This window comes from Aulostomus chinensis, chromosome 10, assembly GCF_037954235.1.
Source record: "Aulostomus chinensis isolate RoL2024-O1b breed Wild chromosome 10, RoL_Achi_v1.0, whole genome shotgun sequence".
In the NCBI taxonomy this organism is placed as follows: Eukaryota; Metazoa; Chordata; class Actinopteri; order Syngnathiformes; family Aulostomidae; genus Aulostomus; species Aulostomus chinensis.
In genome coordinates, this window is record NC_141329.1 from 9784714 (window position 1) to 9804290 (window position 19577).

A 19577-nucleotide genomic window follows, 5' to 3' on the forward strand; every position below is an offset into this window, starting at 1 on the left:
GTCATGACAATTTCCCACCCTGTTTATATTATTTTATCATGATGGATAGAAGAATAACAAATTTCCCTTTGGAAAATCACAAAGCAGATAAAGAAATAAATCTAATAAACTGTACAACGTGTGCAGCAACCACAGTGAAGAATATAAAATCAGAAATTTATTTTGGAGTCATGCCGCTTCAGTAAACAGATAATTCAGCCGTGGGAATATTTATTGATTTTGACAGACCAAAAACTGCAACTCACCCGAGACGGATGGACAGGTGCCCCGCAGCTGAGACGGAGCACCTGTAGTTGGTGTCCATCCGCGATATCGTTTAGGAGAAAGCGTAGAGTCTAGGAAATATGGACGTAATCACGTCGAACTGCTGCTGTGAAGCGTTTTAGTGTAGTCGCTCAGCAGACGTAACAAATCAGACGTTAACATCACTAAGGAAATCAAGACATCACCTGCTGAATGTGATAAATGAAATCTACAAACCCTGTAAACCAAACTTGATAACATCGTTATTAGAGAAGCTGAAGGAGCCTACATAAGATCCTGGGCAAAATGGATAGAGGAAAGAAGCACGTCGTAGTTTTGTCGATTAGAAAAGAGAAGGCAGGAGAGAAACTCAGTCAAAGCCTTATTAATTCATGATCAAGTAAGCTCAGATCCAGCCTTGATTTCCAAGGCAGTTGTTTCTTTCTAGAGCAGATTATATTCCTCAGACTTTTCAATTTATGATGCAGAGTCCTTCTTCAACCATATCAGAGACCTTTTTTCCTCGCATCGCCGATGAATTTGCAGAGCTGTGTGATGCTGATATCGCTTCTGGTGAACTAGAATAAGCAGCGGGAAGTTTGTCTTAAGACGAATGTCCAGGCAGCGACAGTCTTACAGGCAATTCTGCAAACATTTTTGGGACATTTGAAAAGATCCATTCTTTCTGATGTTAAAAGAAGTCCCTGATAATATGACATTTCCTCCCACTATGAAACAAGGCCTAAAAAAACTTTACTTCCAAAACCTGGTAAGGAACCTAAAATAGGAACCTTTTGTTAAACGACGACTATAAAATTGTAACCCTCATTTATGCTAATAGATTAAAAACTAATCTGCACAAAAATATAAGCGATTCACAATCTGGCTTCATGAAGGGCAGATCTATTCACCACAATATCCGTCTGGTGCTGGATCTCTTTACAGTCACTTCATAGAAGATGAAGGTTTCACTTTATTTCTTGACTTTTGCAAAGCTTTGGATTCAGTTGAGCACCCGTTCATTTTCCAGTGTTTCAGACCATTAGGTTTCAGGGACACATTTCCAAACATTATAGAATCTCTTTATGACAACTCAAAAATTTTCATCTCTTTACCAGGAGGTACATTTACTCCATTTACAATCCACCGCGGGGTCAAACAGGGCTGTCCCATTTTCACCATTTCTCTTTATAATACAAACAGAAATGCTTTCTATTTTTATAAAATCCACTGTTAAAAAACCTGGGCATACACAGATCTAAAGATTTACCTGAAAGGGAAATTATGATTGTGGCAGCACGGTGGTGCAGTGGTTAGCACTGTCGCCTCACAGCAAGAAGGTTCCGGGTTCGAACCTCCAGCTGAAGGAGGAATGATTGCCTCTCCTTCTGCCCAGGATTGTTATACCTAAGTGGAAAGGTTAAGAGAAAAAACATCAACTTCCCAAGTCCAATAGCATTTATTTTGGCATGCAGAGAAAAAATACAGAGTCAGCACTGAGACTTCAGTCTGATCACCTTAAGGACTGAGTAGAAGAAGCCCTGATGTACGTGTTACACAGGTTTTTACACTGTCTTGGCTCCACCTACGTGGGGGTGTGCATCCTTGTGTATCAAAAGCAGGTATTTTGTCTTTTTTTAATGAAAAATTTAAAAATGTAATCTGCCAATATATCAGTTGGCGGAATAATATAATTAAGCAGTATCACAGAGAGGGAGTGCTGTTGTGCTGAATATCAGCACTGGTGTGATTCGGTCGTGAGCACAAGGCCGCAGGTAATCAAACCAGTGCTGCTATTCAGCACAACAGCACAACCTCGAGTGTGACATTGCTTTTAAACAAAAGTTCTACAAGCTCATTTTATTAGTTAATGGTAATAAGCGACAAGAGATTATCATTTGTTTGTTTATTTAATCATTTATTTAGCTCCGCCAACACAAATAGTTCCGCAACTGGAAGGGAGACGAGGCTGTTGCCAGGCAACACATAAACATTTCCTACACACAAACTTGCTACTCTGTGTCTGCATATCACCGCTACTTTGTATCATTTACATTTATCTGAATGTTTCCATTTGTTGTACAGCCACTGAAATAAGAATCTACTGACAGACGCTTTGGTGGCGTGATGTGTGTTTCTGATGAGTTAACAGCTCCATCAAACAGCACGTTGCTCCATCGTTTCCGGCTCTCCATAGTTGGTCTCCAGTAACTTTTTGGCGAGCTTTCAGACCTGCGGAACAAGTTTTTGTTTAGCTATTTTATGTTCTGCCGAAGGTTATCTATGAATCAAAATTGACAGCATACTTTGTGTCTGTTTACATAAAGCATCTCACCTTTGCCCACTCACTGCCATGATCTCCCTCGCCTCAAGTCCCGCGTCAGACAGTTTCTGTATGGCAGTGGCTCTCAGGCTGTGGTTGGTGTAAGACGTGTGTGACCCTGCCTCCTCGTACATCCTGGTAACATCTGTGACAGCTGGTTTACCCGGGGGAATGGCGGTTTACCAGAAGCTGTCTGTCGCCACGGTTACCCTCCTCAGCTGTAGATACAGGGCCTTTGTGTCAGGATCAGGATGTCGGGATTTTCTTTAGGTATTTTTCTAGCAACGCTACACGGCAGAGCGCATTTCCTCGCTCCTCATACATAGCGCCCCTCCAGTTTTCCCTGTCTCTCTCAAGTGGGTCTTTATGATTTTTTGATTCTTCGTTTAACGTCATGGTGAAATATTTTGCTCAATTGACGGCACATTTATGGGTGAATGAGTCAGGTTTGAGATCCCGATTGCCCTCTTTGCCCCTGTATCCAAAGTGCAACTGAATATCATACCAGACCTTGTTCAGTAAGCCTTTCGGGTTGGACTGGACTCTATATTATTCAGGTGAGATCAGGGGGTGGTGTGTTGTTTTGTCCTTCCCTGCCCTTCTTATCTCTTTGACGACACCTTTGAAAACATTGTAAGCTGGTATAAACTCTGGGTCCTGCATTAAATTCCATTAACGGCTAACCGGAGTTTTGTTGATTTAACGATTTAATCCAGCCCGAAGTCTAAGGTAGCTGCTGATGCTGTAGAGCTCCCCTTTAGTTGTCTGGATCGATCCTTAAAACTGCCTCAACACTGTGTTCAGACAGTTAACTGATGTAACGTTCATTAACGGTTATTAGAACGCCTGTACAGAGGAGTGATAATGTCTGTAAAAAGTCCCAGTGCTGTTGTATATTAACACTCATGGAATGTCTCTTGTCCAATTAAATTTCTTGTTGGAACAAGTAATGTTACTTGTTGGTGCATGATCAGACAAGTCAACATCACCTAACTCACAATCCTGTATTGTGTGATGACCACTTTTAAAAATTAAAAAAAAGAAAAATCAATTATGGAGTAGACAGTATGTGGATGGGAATAGTGCGTATGATCATGTCCTGATGGTAAAAGTCTCTCCAAAGATCTGACGCGCAGTGCCAGCGGGTGGGTTTGGGGACCTGCCACTCACCTCCTCCGCCATGTTCTAGCAACAGAGCTGGTTGCCCCAGCTTGCCCCCACAGGGATGGTGTCATCCCTGGAACACTCCGCTAACTCTTGGGATGGACAGTTGGATATCCATATCATGGGATTCGCCGCCGACAGGTTGGCTTGGTGGCCCAGCCTGTGCTGACAGGTCTTGACCGACAGCCGCACGCAGTGCTCACAGCTGACCGGGGTAGTGATAAAGTCTTGGGCACGTAGCAGCCCAAAGCACTCCGAGCAGGTGGAATGGGTGTCCTCCCCACTATCAGTTTTCCACGCACACATGTGTGGGGGACGTTTCCATGTTGAGGGAATTCTTATTCTCAGCTCTCATAAGACGAGCGGCTACTGTTTGGGAACAGCCTAGCTCATGTGGGTACTGTTTGGACACAGGCTGGCATGAGTGGCTACTATTTGGGGCAGGCTAGCTAAGTGTAAGTCACTACCATTTGGGGACAGGCTAGCGATTACAGAGGGAAAACAGCTACTGTTTGGGTACAGTCAAGTTTAAAAAATAGCCTCTTGGTCCTTTATTTCCCGAAGCCATGTTGAGACAAAAGGTCCCAGGTGAGTCCACAAAGGAGGGTGGGCTCAAACAGCTTCAGGAGCTAACGTGTTAGCATTTGGTGAACAAGTTGTGAGCTCGCTCTGTGAAAAGTGTCGCTAACCTAAGCCTGCGGTCTGAGAGCTGCCTCCAGGACTGAGGAGAGGTTTAGCCTGCATAGATGATGTGGCACCCTGCTTTATAAGAGAGGAGTAAGTTCCTCCTCAGGGAAGTGGTCGTCATTTCTGTCTGCCAGTCAGGACCGGATCTTTGTAACAAGCATTTGGGACTATTTTTAAGCCATCAAAGGCAGGTATTAAACTGAATCGACGGATATATCGGTTATCAGAATTTTTTTCCCCCTTGATATCAAAATCTGCATCGGCCCCCAAAAAATCTACATGGCCGGGCCCTAGTTTTAATTGTCTTTTTTTGGGGGGGGGGGGGGGGGGGGGGCGATATGCACAAAAAAAATGATTTTTACCTCTGACAACAGCTTTCATTGCATCTCATACAATTTCTGTACCGACCTCCCCATTATTATTTCCTTCAATAACGTGTTTAATTTTTTTTTCTTTCATTTAGTTTTGACAGTATGTGGATGGGAATAGTGTGGGTAATCACATCCTAATGGTAGAAGTCTCTCTGAAGATCTGTTACCCCCAGGTCGGACATAAGGATCTTACGCTTTTATGTATGGGAGTTAGGTTTGATTCTTTGGAGGCATCTAGCTTTGGATTGAGACGAATGTTCCGGTCTCCCTCACCTGTTGCCTCTGACATTAGGTTGAATATTTTTCTTTAAAGCTAAACGTCAATGCCAGGGTGTGTATAGATGTTTGGTAGGTTATTGGGACCACCTTTTTGCCTGAGACTAAAATTATCTTACCTCCTTGTCCTTTATCTTTTTCTCTCTGAGAATGTAAAATGGCTTCACCTCTTTAATGGCCTGATTTGTAAGAGGGGTTATATACTTTCAAAAAATCCAGTATTTTCAGCTTTTCATGCTCTACAGGGTTAAGGTGTGTTTCCTGTAAAAACACAATTGGTGGATTCTCCTTTTTCATTTGGCTCGAATTCTTGTTTCTGTTAATTGGATTCAAGACTCCATTTATGTTGAATGACACAAGGTAAACGCAATGATTAACCATAGTCTTTATTATTCGTGTGTGCCTGAGTTCTCCCAACAAAGGAGACCTTAGTCCAACAGTACAGTACAACACTGAATGATATTCTACATCCTGTCCTGGATACGGGGGACACGTCTCCATCGGGCTGATTAACCTGGTTCTCATCACCACGAGCACCTGGATCCATCTCCCTTAGAGATCAAGAGATAGAAGAACAATTATGGAGACATTGCGCACTCGTGTGTGGGTGTGCATGTGTGTGTGTATGTGTGCATACAGTACCTGTAGCTGGTGAGGACCTCCACCACGGCTGGTCGGATGCGGGCCATCCCTTCCTTGCTGTGAACTCCTCCTCTCAGTGATGACTGAGACCCGAGGTTGACAAAGGCTGTGCTGGAGCTCTACAAAGAAACAGGAAAATAAAAAACAAAGCCACTAGTAGCGCTCGTTAGCTGTCACGTGACACCTGGAGGCCAACATAGCACCCAGCGCTCCCCTGTCTGAAGGTGTTGGCTTTGGCTCAAATTCTTGTTTCTCTTAATTGGATCCAAGACTCCATTTACATTGAAGGACACAATTTAAGTGCAATGATTAACCATAGTGTTTATTATGCGTCGTGTTTGCCTGAGTTCTCCCAACAAAGGAGACCTTAGTCCAACAGTACAGTACAACACTGAATGATATTCTACATCCTGTCCTGGATACAGGGGACACGTCTCCATCGGGCTGATTAACCTGGTTCTCATCACCACGAGCACACAGAAGAATCCTGGATCCGTCTCCCGTAGAGATCAAGAGATAGAAAAACGATCATGGAGACATTGCACACACGTGTGTCGGTGTGTATCTGTACATACTTGTTCCTGGTGAGGACCTCCACCATGGCTGGTCGGATGCGGGCCATCCCTTCCAGGTTGTGGACTCCTCTCCCAGTGATGACTGAGACTTGAGGGTGACACAGGCCGTGCTTGAGCTCTGCAGAGAAATAGGAAAATAAAAAAACTTAACACACGGGATTCAGAAATGTTTCTTAAAAAAGAATCTCTTCTCCAGCACCTCTGGTTTTTAAATTCAGGATGTGAGCCAACCACATCAGGGTCTCCTGCACGTGCTGCCCATGCAGGTCCAGCACGGTCTTCTGGAGACGGGTGTTGAGCTTCCAGAAGGTCTGTGCTGACGCCCTCTGGTTGGCTTCCTCCATCAACTGCACATGCAGGTGTCCCTAAAAAAACAACATTAAACCAGTTTAGAGACTCACAACCATTCACACACACACAATTTATCAATCATCAGCTGTACAATGAGACACTGCTTCTAATATGAACAAAGTAAAACCAAAAAGGGCTTCACAATTGAAACTACAGCTGTAATACAAGCAAAATATCCTGGTCAAATCTCAACCCCTCACCTGCTTTGTGTAGAAACCAGCCTCCTCCATGCGTTCCTGGTGATACGCCTCTTCAGCCCTGGTGAAGCGTTCAAGCTGCAGCTTCTGCTGGAGCCTTGCCTCAGCCCTGAAGATGTCGGGACGTTCTGTGACCTGCTGCTGTGACATGATGCCTCTGGAGGTGAAAGAGAGCCACACAGATGTGAAGGATGGCACACGTTACAAAACCTTCTGCCAAAAGGAAAAATAAACAGATTCTCTGACGAATCAAACAATTACCACATCTGCGTTGTTCCCTTTGTTTCTTAACTCAAAAGATAAATTGTTAACTTGAGTGAAGCCTTTCAACAGCACGTTTGGAGTCATAAATTGATTTTACTATTAACATCAGATGACTTCAATTGAATCCAGTCAGAAAATTTGTATTTTAAAATAGTAAATAATGACAGTGTATCAGTGATTTTCAAGTCTTACCACCGCGTTGTCGAACGGTTCCTCTTTGGGTTTTTTTTATTTGACAGAAAATGTAGTTTGTTCACAGTGTGTTAGAAAGCCACTAGTAGCGCTCGTTAGCTGTCATGTGACACCTGGAGGCCAACATAGCACCCAGCGCTCCCGTCTAAAGGTGTTGGCTTTGGCTCAAATTCTTGTTTCTCTTAATTGGATCCAAGACTCCATTTACATTGAAGGACACAATTTAAGTGCAATGATTAACCATAGTCTTTATTATGCGTCATGTTTGCCTGAGTTCTCCCAACAAAGGAGACCTTAGTCCAACAGTACAGTACAACACTGAATGATATTCTACATCCTGTCCTGGATACAGGGGACACGTCTCCATCGGGCTGATTAACCTGGTTCTCATCACCACGCGCTCACAAAAGAATCCTGGATCCGTGTCCCGTAGAGATCAAGAGATAGAAAAACGATCATGGAGACATTGCACACACGTGTGTCGGTGTGTATCTGTACATACTTGTTCCTGGTGAGGACCTCCACCATGGCTGGTCGGATGCGGGCCATCCCTTCCAGGTTGTGGACTCCTCTCCCAGTGATGACTGAGACCTGAGGGTGACACAGGCCGTGCTTGAGCTCTGCAGAGAAACAGGAAAATAAAAAAACTTAACACACGGGATTCAGAAATGTTTCTTAAAAAAGAATCTCTTCCCCAGCACCTCTGGTTTTTAAATTCAGGATGTGAGCCAACCACATCAGGGTCTCCTGCACATGCTGCCCATGCAGGTCCAGCACGGTCTTCTGGAGACGGGTGTTGAGCTTCCAGAAGGTCTGTGCTGACGCCCTCTGGTTGGCTTCCTCCATCAACTGCACATGCAGGTGTCCCTAAAAAAACAACATTAAACCAGTTTAGAGACTCACAACCATTCACACACACACAATTTATCAATCATCAGCTGTACAATGAGACACTGCGTCTAATATGAACAAAGTAAAACCAAAAAGGGCTTCACAATTGAAACTACAGCTGTAATACAAGCAAAATATCCTGGTCAAATCTCAACCCCTCACCTGCTTTGTGTAGAAACCAGCCTCCTCCATGCGTTCCTGGTGATACGCCTCTTCAGCCCTGGTGAAGCATTCAAGCTGCAGCTTCTGCTGGAGCCTGGCCTCAGCCCTGAAGATGTCGGGACGTTCTGTGACCTGCTGCTGTGACATGATGCCTCTGGAGGTGAAAGAGTGCCACACAGATGTGAAGGATGGCACACGTTACAAAACCTTCTGCCAAAAGGCAAAATAGACAGATTCTCTGACGAATCAAACCATTACCACATCTGCGTTGTTCCCTTTGTTTCTTAACTCCAGAGCTAAATTGTTAGCTTGAGTGAAGCCTTTCAGCAGCACGTTTGGAGTCATAAATTGATTTCACGATTAACATCAGATGACCTCAATTGTATTTAGTCAGAAAATTTGTATTTTGAAATAGTAAATAATGACAGTGTATCAGTGATTTTCAAGTCTTACCTCCGCATTGTCGAACGGTTCCTCTTTGGTTTGTTTTTATTCGACAGAAAATGTAGTTTGTTCACAGTGTGTTAGAAAGCCACTAGTAGCGCTCGTTAGCTGTCACGTGACACCTGGAGGCCAACATAGCACCCAGCGCTCCCCTGTCTGAAGGTGTTGGCTTTGGCTCAAATTCTTGTTTCTCTTAATTGGATCCAAGACTCCATTTACATTGAATGACACAATTTAAGTGCAATGATTAACCATAGTCTTTATTATGCGTCATGTTTGCCTGAGTTCTCCCAACAAAGGAGACCTTAGTCCAACAGTACAGTACAACACTGAATGATATTCTACATCCTGTCCTGGATACGGGGGACACGTCTCCATCAGGCTGATTAACCTGGTTCTCATCACCACGAGCACCTGGATCCATCTCCCTTAGAGATCAAGAGATAGAAGAACAATTATGGAGACATTGCGCACTCGTGTGTGGGTGTGCATGTGTGTGTGTATGTGTGCATACAGTACCTGTAGCTGGTGAGGACCTCCACCACGGCTGGTCGGATGCGGAACATCCCTTCCTTGCTGTGAACTCCTCCTCTCAGTGATGACTGAGACCCGAGGGTGACAAAGGCTGTGCTGGAGCTCGACAAAGAAACAGGAAAATAAAAAACAAAGCCACTAGTAGCGCTCGTTAGCTGTCACGTGACACCTGGAGGCCAACATAGCACCCAGCGCTCCCGTCTAAAGGTGTTGGCTTTGGCTCAAATTCTTGTTTCTCTTAATTGGATCCAAGACTCCATTTACATTGAAGGACACAATTTAAGTGCAATGATTAACCATAGTCTTTATTATGCGTCATGTTTGCCTGAGTTCTCCCAACAAAGGAGACCTTAGTCCAACAGTACAGTACAACACTGAATGATATTCTACATCCTGTCCTGGATACAGGGGACACGTCTCCATCGGGCTGATTAACCTGGTTCTCATCACCACGAGCACACAGAAGAATCCTGGATCCGTCTCCCGTAGAGATCAAGAGATAGAAAAACGATCATGGAGACATTGCACACACGTGTGTCGGTGTGTATCTGTACATACTTGTTCCTGGTGAGGACCTCCACCATGGCTGGTCGGATGCGGGCCATCCCTTCCAGGTTGTGGACTCCTCTCCCAGTGATGACTGAGACCTGAGGGTGACACAGGCCGTGCTTGAGCTCTGCAGAGAAACAGGAAAATAAAAAACTTAACACACGGGATTCAGAAATGTTTCTTAAAAAAGAATCTCTTCTCCAGCACCTCTGGTTTTTAAATTCAGGATGTGAGCCAACCACATCAGGGTCTCCTGCACGTGCTGCCCATGCAGGTCCAGCACGGTCTTCTGGAGACGGGTGTTGAGCTTCCAGAAGGTCTGTGCTGACACCCTCTGGTTGGCTTCCTCCATCAACTGCACATGCAGGTGTCCCTAAAAAAACAACATTAAACCAGTTTAGAGACTCACAACCATTCACACAAACACACAATTTATCAATCATCAGCTGTACAATGAGACACTGCTTCTAATATGAACAAAGTAAAACCAAAAAGGGCTTCACAATTGAAACTACAGCTGTAATACAAGCAAAATATCCTGGTCAAATCTCAACCCCTCACCTGCTTTGTGTAGAAACCAGCCTCCTCCATGCGTTCCTGGTGATACGCCTCTTCAGCCCTGGTGAAGCATTCAAGCTGCAGCTTCTGCTGGAGCCTGGCCTCAGCCCTGAAGATGTAAGGACGTTCTGTGACCTGCTGCTGTGACATGATGCCTCTGGAGGTGAAAGAGAGCCACACAGATGTGAAGGATGGCACACGTTACAAAACCTTCTGCCAAAAGGCAAAATAGACAGATTCTCTGACGAATCAAACCATTACCACATCTGCGTTGTTCCCTTTGTTTCTTAACTCAAAAGATAAATTGTTAGCTTGAGTGAAGCCTTTCAGCAGCACGTTTGGAGTCATAAATTGATTTTACTATTAACATCAGATGACCTCAATTGTATTTAGTCAGAAAATTTGTATTTTGAAATAGTAAATAATGACAGTGTATCAGTGATTTTCAAGTCTTACCTCCGCGTTGTCGAACGGTTCCTCTTTGGGGTTTTTTTATTTGACAGAAAATGTAGTTTGTTCACAGTGTGTTAGAAAGCCACTAGTAGTGCTCGTTAGCTGTCATGTGACACCTGGAGGCCAACATAGCACCCAGCGCTCCCGTCTAAAGGTGTTGGCTTTGGCTCAAATTCTTGTTTCTCTTAATTGGATCCAAGACTCCATTTACATTGAATGACACAATTTAAGTGCAATGATTAACCATAGTCTTTATTATGCGTCATGTTTGCCTGAGTTCTCCCAACAAAGGAGACCTTAGTCCAACAGTACAGTACAACACTGAATGATATTCTACATCCTGTCCTGGATACGGGGGACACGTCTCCATCAGGCTGATTAACCTGGTTCTCATCACCACGAGCACCTGGATCCATCTCCCTTAGAGATCAAGAGATAGAAGAACAATTATGGAGACATTGCGCACTCGTGTGTGGGTGTGCATGTGTGTGTGTATGTGTGCATACAGTACCTGTAGCTGGTGAGGACCTCCACCACGGCTGGTCGGATGCGGAACATCCCTTCCTTGCTGTGAACTCCTCCTCTCAGTGATGACTGAGACCCGAGGGTGACAAAGGCTGTGCTGGAGCTCGACAAAGAAACAGGAAAATAAAAAACAAAGCCACTAGTAGCGCTCGTTAGCTGTCACGTGACACCTGGAGGCCAACATAGCACCCAGCGCTCCCGTCTAAAGGTGTTGGCTTTGGCTCAAATTCTTGTTTCTCTTAATTGGATCCAAGACTCCATTTACATTGAAGGACACAATTTAAGTGCAATGATTAACCATAGTCTTTATTATGCGTCATGTTTGCCTGAGTTCTCCCAACAAAGGAGACCTTAGTCCAACAGTACAGTACAACACTGAATGATATTCTACATCCTGTCCTGGATACAGGGGACACGTCTCCATCGGGCTGATTAACCTGGTTCTCATCACCACGAGCACACAGAAGAATCCTGGATCCGTCTCCCGTAGAGATCAAGAGATAGAAAAACGATCATGGAGACATTGCACACACGTGTGTCGGTGTGTATCTGTACATACTTGTTCCTGGTGAGGACCTCCACCATGGCTGGTCGGATGCGGGCCATCCCTTCCAGGTTGTGGACTCCTCTCCCAGTGATGACTGAGACCTGAGGGTGACACAGGCCGTGCTTGAGCTCTGCAGAGAAACAGGAAAATAAAAAACTTAACACACGGGATTCAGAAATGTTTCTTAAAAAAGAATCTCTTCTCCAGCACCTCTGGTTTTTAAATTCAGGATGTGAGCCAACCACATCAGGGTCTCCTGCACGTGCTGCCCATGCAGGTCCAGCACGGTCTTCTGGAGACGGGTGTTGAGCTTCCAGAAGGTCTGTGCTGACACCCTCTGGTTGGCTTCCTCCATCAACTGCACATGCAGGTGTCCCTAAAAAAACAACATTAAACCAGTTTAGAGACTCACAACCATTCACACAAACACACAATTTATCAATCATCAGCTGTACAATGAGACACTGCTTCTAATATGAACAAAGTAAAACCAAAAAGGGCTTCACAATTGAAACTACAGCTGTAATACAAGCAAAATATCCTGGTCAAATCTCAACCCCTCACCTGCTTTGTGTAGAAACCAGCCTCCTCCATGCGTTCCTGGTGATACGCCTCTTCAGCCCTGGTGAAGCATTCAAGCTGCAGCTTCTGCTGGAGCCTGGCCTCAGCCCTGAAGATGTAAGGACGTTCTGTGACCTGCTGCTGTGACATGATGCCTCTGGAGGTGAAAGAGAGCCACACAGATGTGAAGGATGGCACACGTTACAAAACCTTCTGCCAAAAGGCAAAATAGACAGATTCTCTGACGAATCAAACCATTACCACATCTGCGTTGTTCCCTTTGTTTCTTAACTCAAAAGATAAATTGTTAGCTTGAGTGAAGCCTTTCAGCAGCACGTTTGGAGTCATAAATTGATTTTACTATTAACATCAGATGACCTCAATTGTATTTAGTCAGAAAATTTGTATTTTGAAATAGTAAATAATGACAGTGTATCAGTGATTTTCAAGTCTTACCTCCGCGTTGTCGAACGGTTCCTCTTTGGGGTTTTTTTATTTGACAGAAAATGTAGTTTGTTCACAGTGTGTTAGAAAGCCACTAGTAGTGCTCGTTAGCTGTCATGTGACACCTGGAGGCCAACATAGCACCCAGCGCTCCCGTCTAAAGGTGTTGGCTTTGGCTCAAATTCTTGTTTCTCTTAATTGGATCCAAGACTCCATTTACATTGAAGGACACAATTTAAGTGCAATGATTAACCATAGTCTTTATTATGCGTCATGTTTGCCTGAGTTCTCCCAACAAAGGAGACCTTAGTCCAACAGTACAGTACAACACTGAGTGATATTCCACATCCTGTCCTGGATACAGGGGACACGTCTCCATCGGGCTGATTAACCTGGTTCTCATCACCACGAGCACAACAGAAGAATCCTGGATCCGTCTCCCGTAGAGATCAAGAGATAGAAAAACGATCATGGAGACATTGCACACACGTGTGTCGGTGTGTATCTGTACATACTTGTTCCTGGTGAGGACCTCCACCATGGCTGGTCGGATGCGGGCCATCCCTTCCAGGTTGTGGACTCCTCTCCCAATGATGACTGAGACTTGAGGGTGACACAGGCCGTGCTTGAGCTCTGCAGAGAAATAGGAAAATAAAAAAACTTAACACACGGGATTCAGAAATGTTTCTTAAAAAAGAATCTCTTCTCCAGCACCTCTGGTTTTTAAATTCAGGATGTGAGCCAACCACATCAGGGTCTCCTGCACGTGCTGCCCATGCAGGTCCAGCACGGTCTTCTGGAGACGGGTGTTGAGCTTCCAGAAGGTCTGTGCTGACGCCCTCTGGTTGGCTTCCTCCATCAACTGCACATGCAGGTGTCCCTAAAAAAAACAACATTAAACCAGTTTAGAGACGCACAACCATTCACGCACACACAATTTATCAATCATCAGCTGTACAATGAGACACTGCTTCTAATATGAACAAAGTAAAACCAAAAAGGGCTTCACAATTGAAACTACAGCTGTAATACAAGCAAAATATCCTGGTCAAATCTCAACCCCTCACCTGCTTTGTGTAGAAACCAGCCTCCTCCATGCGTTCCTGGTGATACGCCTCTTCAGCCCTGGTGAAGCGTTCAAGCTGCAGCTTCTGCTGGAGCCTTGCCTCAGCCCTGAAGATGTCAGGACGTTCTGTGACCTGCTGCTGTGACATGATGCCTCTGGAGGTGAAAGAGAGCCACACAGATGTGAAGGATGGCACACGTTACAAAACCTTCTGCCAAAAGGCAAAATAGACAGATTCTCTGACGAATCAAACCATTACCACATCTGCGTTGTTCCCTTTGTTTCTTAACTCCAAAGCTAAATTGTTAGCTTGAGTGAAGCCTTTCAGCAGCACGTTTGGAGTCATAAATTGATTTTACTATTAACATCAGATGACCTCAATTGTATTTAGTCAGAAAATTTGTATTTTGAAATAGTAAATAATGACAGTGTATCAGTGATTTTCAAGTCTTACCTCCGCGTTGTCGAACGGTTCCTCTTTGGGGTTTTTTTATTTGACAGAAAATGTAGTTTGTTCACAGTGTGTTAGAAAGCCACTAGTAGTGCTCGTTAGCTGTCATGTGACACCTGGAGGCCAACATAGCACCCAGCGCTCCCGTCTAAAGGTGTTGGCTTTGGCTCAAATTCTTGTTTCTCTTAATTGGATCCAAGACTCCATTTACATTGAAGGACACAATTTAAGTGCAATGATTAACCATAGTGTTTATTATGCGTCATGTTTGCCTGAGTTCTCCCAACAAAGGAGACCTTAGTCCAACAGTACAGTACAACACTGAGTGATATTCTACATCCTGTCCTGGATACAGGGGACACGTCTCCATCGGGCTGATTAACCTGGTTCTCATCACCACGAGCACACAGAAGAATCCTGGATCCGTCTCCCGTAGAGATCAAGAGATAGAAAAACGATCATGGAGACATTGCACACACGTGTGTCGGTGTGTATCTGTACATACTTGTTCCTGGTGAGGACCTCCACCATGGCTGGTCGGATGCGGGCCATCCCTTCCAGGTTGTGGACTCCTCTCCCAATGATGACTGAGACCTGAGGGTGACACAGGCCGTGCTTGAGCTCTGCAGAGAAACAGGAAAATAAAAAACTTAACACACGGGATTCAGAAATGTTTCTTAAAAAAGAATCTCTTCTCCAGCACCTCTGGTTTTTAAATTCAGGATGTGAGCCAACCACATCAGGGTCTCCTGCACGTGCTGCCCATGCAGGTCCAGCATGGTCTTCTGGAGACGGGTGTTGAGCTTCCAGAAGGTCTGTGCTGACGCCCTCTGGTTGGCTTCCTCCATCAACTGCACATGCAGGTGTCCCTAAAAAAAACAACATTAAACCAGTTTAGAGACGCACAACCATTCACGCACACACAATTTATCAATCATCAGCTGTACAATGAGACACTGCTTCTAATATGAACAAAGTAAAACCAAAAAGGGCTTCACAATTGAAACTACAGCTGTAATACAAGCAAAATATCCTGGTCAAATCTCAACCCCTCACCTGCTTTGTGTAGAAACCAGCCTCCTCCATGCGTTCCTGGTGATACGCCTCTTCAGCCCTGGTGAAGCGTTCAAGCTGCAGCTTCTGCTGGAGCCTTGCCTCAGCCCTGAAGATGTCAGGACGTTCTGTGACCTGCTGCTGTGACATGATGCCTCTGGAGGTGAAAGAGAGCCACACAGATGTGAAGGATGGCACACGTTACAAAACCTTCTGCCAAAAGGCAAAATAGACAGATTCTCTGACGAATCAAACCATTACCACATCTGCGTTGTTCCCTTTGTTTCTTAACTCCAAAGCTAAATTGTTAGCTTGAGTGAAGCCTTTCAGCAGCACGTTTGGAGTCATAAATTGATTTTACTATTAACATCAGATGACCTCAATTGTATTTAGTCAGAAAATTTGTATTTTGAAATAGTAAATAATGACAGTGTATCAGTGATTTTCAAGTCTTACCTCCGCGTTGTCGAACGGTTCCTCTTTGGGGTTTTTTTATTTGACAGAAAATGTAGTTTGTTCACAGTGTGTTAGAAAGCCACTAGTAGTGCTCGTTAGCTGTCATGTGACACCTGGAGGCCAACATAGCACCCAGCGCTCCCGTCTAAAGGTGTTGGCTTTGGCTCAAATTCTTGTTTCTCTTAATTGGATCCAAGACTCCATTTACATTGAAGGACACAATTTAAGTGCAATGATTAACCATAGTCTTTATTATGCGTCGTGTTTGCCTGAGTTCTCCCAACAAAGGAGACCTTAGTCCAACAGTACAGTACAACACTGAGTGATATTCCACATCCTGTCCTGGATACAGGGGACACGTCTCCATCGGGCTGATTAACCTGGTTCTCATCACCACGAGCACACAGAAGAATCCTGGATCCGTCTCCCGTAGAGATCAAGAGATAGAAAAACGATCATGGAGACATTGCACACACGTGTGTCGGTGTGTATCTGTACATACTTATTCCTGGTGAGGACCTCCACCATGGCTGGTCGGATGCGGGCCATCCCTTCCAGGTTGTGGACTCCTCTCCCAGTGATGACTGAGACCTGAGGGTGACACAGGCCGTGCTTGAGCTCTGCAGAGAAACAGGAAAATAAAAAACTTAACACACGGGATTCAGAAATGTTTCTTAAAAAAGAATCTCTTCTCCAGCACCTCTGGTTTTTAAATTCAGGATGTGAGCCAACCACATCAGGGTCTCCTGCACGTGCTGCCCATGCAGGTCCAGCATGGTCTTCTGGAGACGGGTGTTGAGCTTCCAGAAGGTCTGTGCTGACGCCCTCTGGTTGGCTTCCTCCATCAACTGCACATGCAGGTGTCCCTAAAAAAACAACATTAAATCAGTTTAGAGACTCACAACCATTCACGCACACACACAATTTATCAATCATCAGCTGTACAATGAGACACTGCTTCTAATATGAACAAAGTAAAACCAAAAAGGGCTTCACAATTGAAACTACAGCTGTAATACAAGCAAAATATCCTGGTCAAATCTCAACCCCTCACCTGCTTTGTGTAGAAACCAGCCTCCTCCATGCGTTCCTGGTGATACGCCTCTTCAGCCCTGGTGAAGCATTCAAGCTGCAGCTTCTGCTGGAGCCTGGCCTCAGCCCTGAAGATGTAAGGACGTTCTGTGACCTGCTGCTGTGACATGATGCCTCTGGAGGTGAAAGAGAGCCACACAGATGTGAAGGATGGCACACGTTACAAAACCTTCTGCCAAAAGGCAAAATAGACAGATTCTCTGACGAATCAAACCATTACCACATCTGCGTTGTTCCCTTTGTTTCTTAACTCAAAAGATAAATTGTTAGCTTGAGTGAAGCCTTTCAGCAGCACGTTTGGAGTCATAAATTGATTTTACTATTAACATCAGATGACCTCAATTGTATTTAGTCAGAAAATTTGTATTTTGAAATAGTAAATAATGACAGTGTATCAGTGATTTTCAAGTCTTACCTCCGCGTTGTCGAACGGTTCCTCTTTGGGTTTTTTTTATTTGACAGAAAATGTAGTTTGTTCACAGTGTGTTAGAAAGCCACTGGTAGTGCTCGTTAGCTGTCATGTGACACCTGGAGGCCAACATAGCACCCAGCGCTCCCGTCTAAAGGTGTTGGCTTTGGCTCAAATTCTTGTTTCTCTTAATTGGATCCAAGACTCCATTTACATTGAAGGACACAATTTAAGTGCAATGATTAACCATAGTCTTTATTATGCGTCATGTTTGCCTGAGTTCTCCCAACAAAGGAGACCTTAGTCCAACAGTACAGTACAACACTGAATGATATTCTACATCCTGTCCTGGATACAGGGGACACGTCTCCATCGGGCTGATTAACCTGGTTCTCATCACCACGAGCACACAGAAGAATCCTGGATCCGTCTCCCGTAGAGATCAAGAGATAGAAAAACGATCATGGAGACATTGCACACACGTGTGTCGGTGTGTATCTGTACATACTTGTTCCTGGTGAGGACCTCCACCATGGCTGGTCGGATGCGGGCCATCCCTTCCAGGTTGTGGACTCCTCTCCCAGTGATGACTGAGACCTGAGGGTGACACAGGCCGTGCTTGAGCTCTGCAGAGAAACAGGAAAATAAAAAACTTAACACACGGGATTCAGAAATGTTTCTTAAAAAAGAATCTCTTCTCCAGCACCTCTGGTTTTTAAATTCAGGATGTGAGCCAACCACATCAGGGTCTCCTGCACGTGCTGCCCATGCAGGTCCAGCACGGTCTTCTGGAGACGGGTGTTGAGCTTCCAGAAGGTCTGTGCTGACACCCTCTGGTTGGCTTCCTCCATCAACTGCACATGCAGGTGTCCCTAAAAAAACAACATTAAATCAGTTTAGAGACTCACAACCATTCACGCACACACAATTTATCAATCATCAGCTGTACAATGAGACACTGCTTCTAATATGAACAAAGTAAAACCAAAAAGGGCTTCACAATTGAAACTACAGCTGTAATACAAGCAAAATATCCTGGTCAAATCTCAACCCCTCACCTGCTTTGTGTAGAAACCAGCCTCCTCCATGCGTTCCTGGTGATACGCCTCTTCAGCCCTGGTGAAGCGTTCAAGCTGCAGCTTCTGCTGGAGCCTGGCCTCAGCCCTGAAGATGTCGGGACGTTCTGTGACCTGCTGCTGTGACATGATGCCTCTGGAGGTGAAAGAGAGCCACACAGATGTGAAGGATGGCACACGTTACAAAACCTGCTGCCAAAAGGCAAAATAGACAGATTCTCTGACGAATCAAACAATTACCACATCTGCGTTGTTCCCTCTCTTTCTTAAATCAACAGCTGAACGGGGCCTCCTCCCAGTCGGACGTGTCTGGAAGACCTCCAGAGGGAGGCGTCTAGGAGGCATCCAACTAGATGCCTGAACCACCTTAACTGACTCCTCCCTCTTTACCACAACGAACTGGTTTAGCACCCGCATCACTGCTGATGCTGCAGGTTATCCTAAAATGAATCGTGTTAAATGAGTATAGTGATAAAGTAACACAACACACATGAAATGACATGTTAGTTATTGTTTCATTCCAAGCTATCCCACAAATATATGTACAGATATCAATATATTGTCTCATTGTTGAGTGTTGTATGAAAGAGTTTACGGTCATTCACAAGTACAGTGAAATTAGCATGTTTGCTAACACTGGCTAACTAAGCTAGCTAACATGACAGCATGTGTTGTGACAACTGATCAGCTTGTTGAGAGTAAAATAGACAGGCCAACTCTTACTATGACATTAATATCTAACATGTTATATCATCTAACCTGCTGGGGGCCTATTGTGAAGTTATTGATTCATTGATAACAGCTGGGTGACCATATTTTGATTACCATAAACCAGGTCACTCGGCCTGGCAACACTCAAATGATACTCTGAGATGCCTCCTCTGTATGGATAGACAATTGATGTGTTACAAAATAAAAAGGACATGAAAACAGGACATTTGGTCACCGCAGATGACAGATACTGTATGTGTGTCATTAGCATGTAGCGCTTGATGAGTACTTCTACATCGCGTGGCTGTAC

The 19577-nt window shown here is 44.6% G+C and overlaps 1 protein-coding gene and 1 long non-coding RNA gene across 8 annotated transcripts; both read right to left on the reverse strand.

The window, feature by feature from the left end:
- Positions 1–1562: 1562 nt before the first annotated feature.
- LOC147254350 (uncharacterized) lies at positions 1563–3551 on the reverse strand. The gene is made up of 3 exons (XR_015118035.1): positions 2579–3551; positions 2353–2475; positions 1563–1650 (listed from the first exon to the last, which is right to left on the reverse strand). It is a non-coding gene; the product is annotated as an uncharacterized LOC147254350 (long non-coding RNA).
- A 1801-nt stretch (positions 3552–5352) lies between these two features.
- LOC147254351 (uncharacterized) lies at positions 5353–18911 on the reverse strand. 7 transcript variants are annotated; one of them, XR_015118150.1, is made up of 27 exons: positions 18797–18911; positions 18539–18692; positions 18187–18352; positions 17989–18106; positions 17034–17187; positions 16680–16845; positions 16482–16599; positions 15527–15680; positions 15174–15339; positions 14976–15093; positions 14021–14174; positions 13668–13833; positions 13469–13586; positions 12513–12666; positions 12159–12324; positions 11961–12078; positions 10427–10580; positions 10073–10238; positions 9875–9992; positions 8339–8492; positions 7987–8152; positions 7788–7905; positions 6833–6986; positions 6481–6646; positions 6282–6399; positions 5707–5825; positions 5357–5615 (listed from the first exon to the last, which is right to left on the reverse strand). XR_015118150.1 is itself a non-coding variant. In XM_086215970.1 (26 exons), the coding sequence occupies exons 2-26, from the start codon at positions 18683–18685 to the stop codon at positions 5780–5782; spliced, it is 3543 nt and encodes a 1180-aa protein (XP_086072096.1). In that variant the 5' UTR covers positions 18686–18692; positions 18797–18911; the 3' UTR covers positions 5355–5779. The 7 variants fall into 7 exon arrangements, 4 of the variants coding, with proteins under 4 accessions (XP_086072097.1, XP_086072095.1, XP_086072096.1 ...); XM_086215970.1 differs by having other exon boundaries at positions 5355–5825; XR_015118149.1 differs by having other exon boundaries at positions 5601–5615; positions 5707–6399.
- Between the last annotated feature and the right edge of the window lie 666 nt (positions 18912–19577).

Excerpts from the sequence above, each read along its gene's own strand:
- LOC147254351 (XM_086215969.1), bottom strand. The coding sequence starts at position 18,685 with ATGTCACAGCAGCAGGTCACAGAACGTCCCGACATCTTCAGGGCTGAG. Across the intron at positions 15,094-15,173 it reads CCTGAATTTAAAAACCAGAG|AGCTCAAGCACGGCCTGTGT; the intron begins GTGCTGGAGAAG and ends GTTTCTCTGCAG. Across the intron at positions 10,239-10,426 it reads CTGGTTTCTACACAAAGCAG|GGACACCTGCATGTGCAGTT; the intron begins GTGAGGGGTTGA and ends TTGTTTTTTTAG.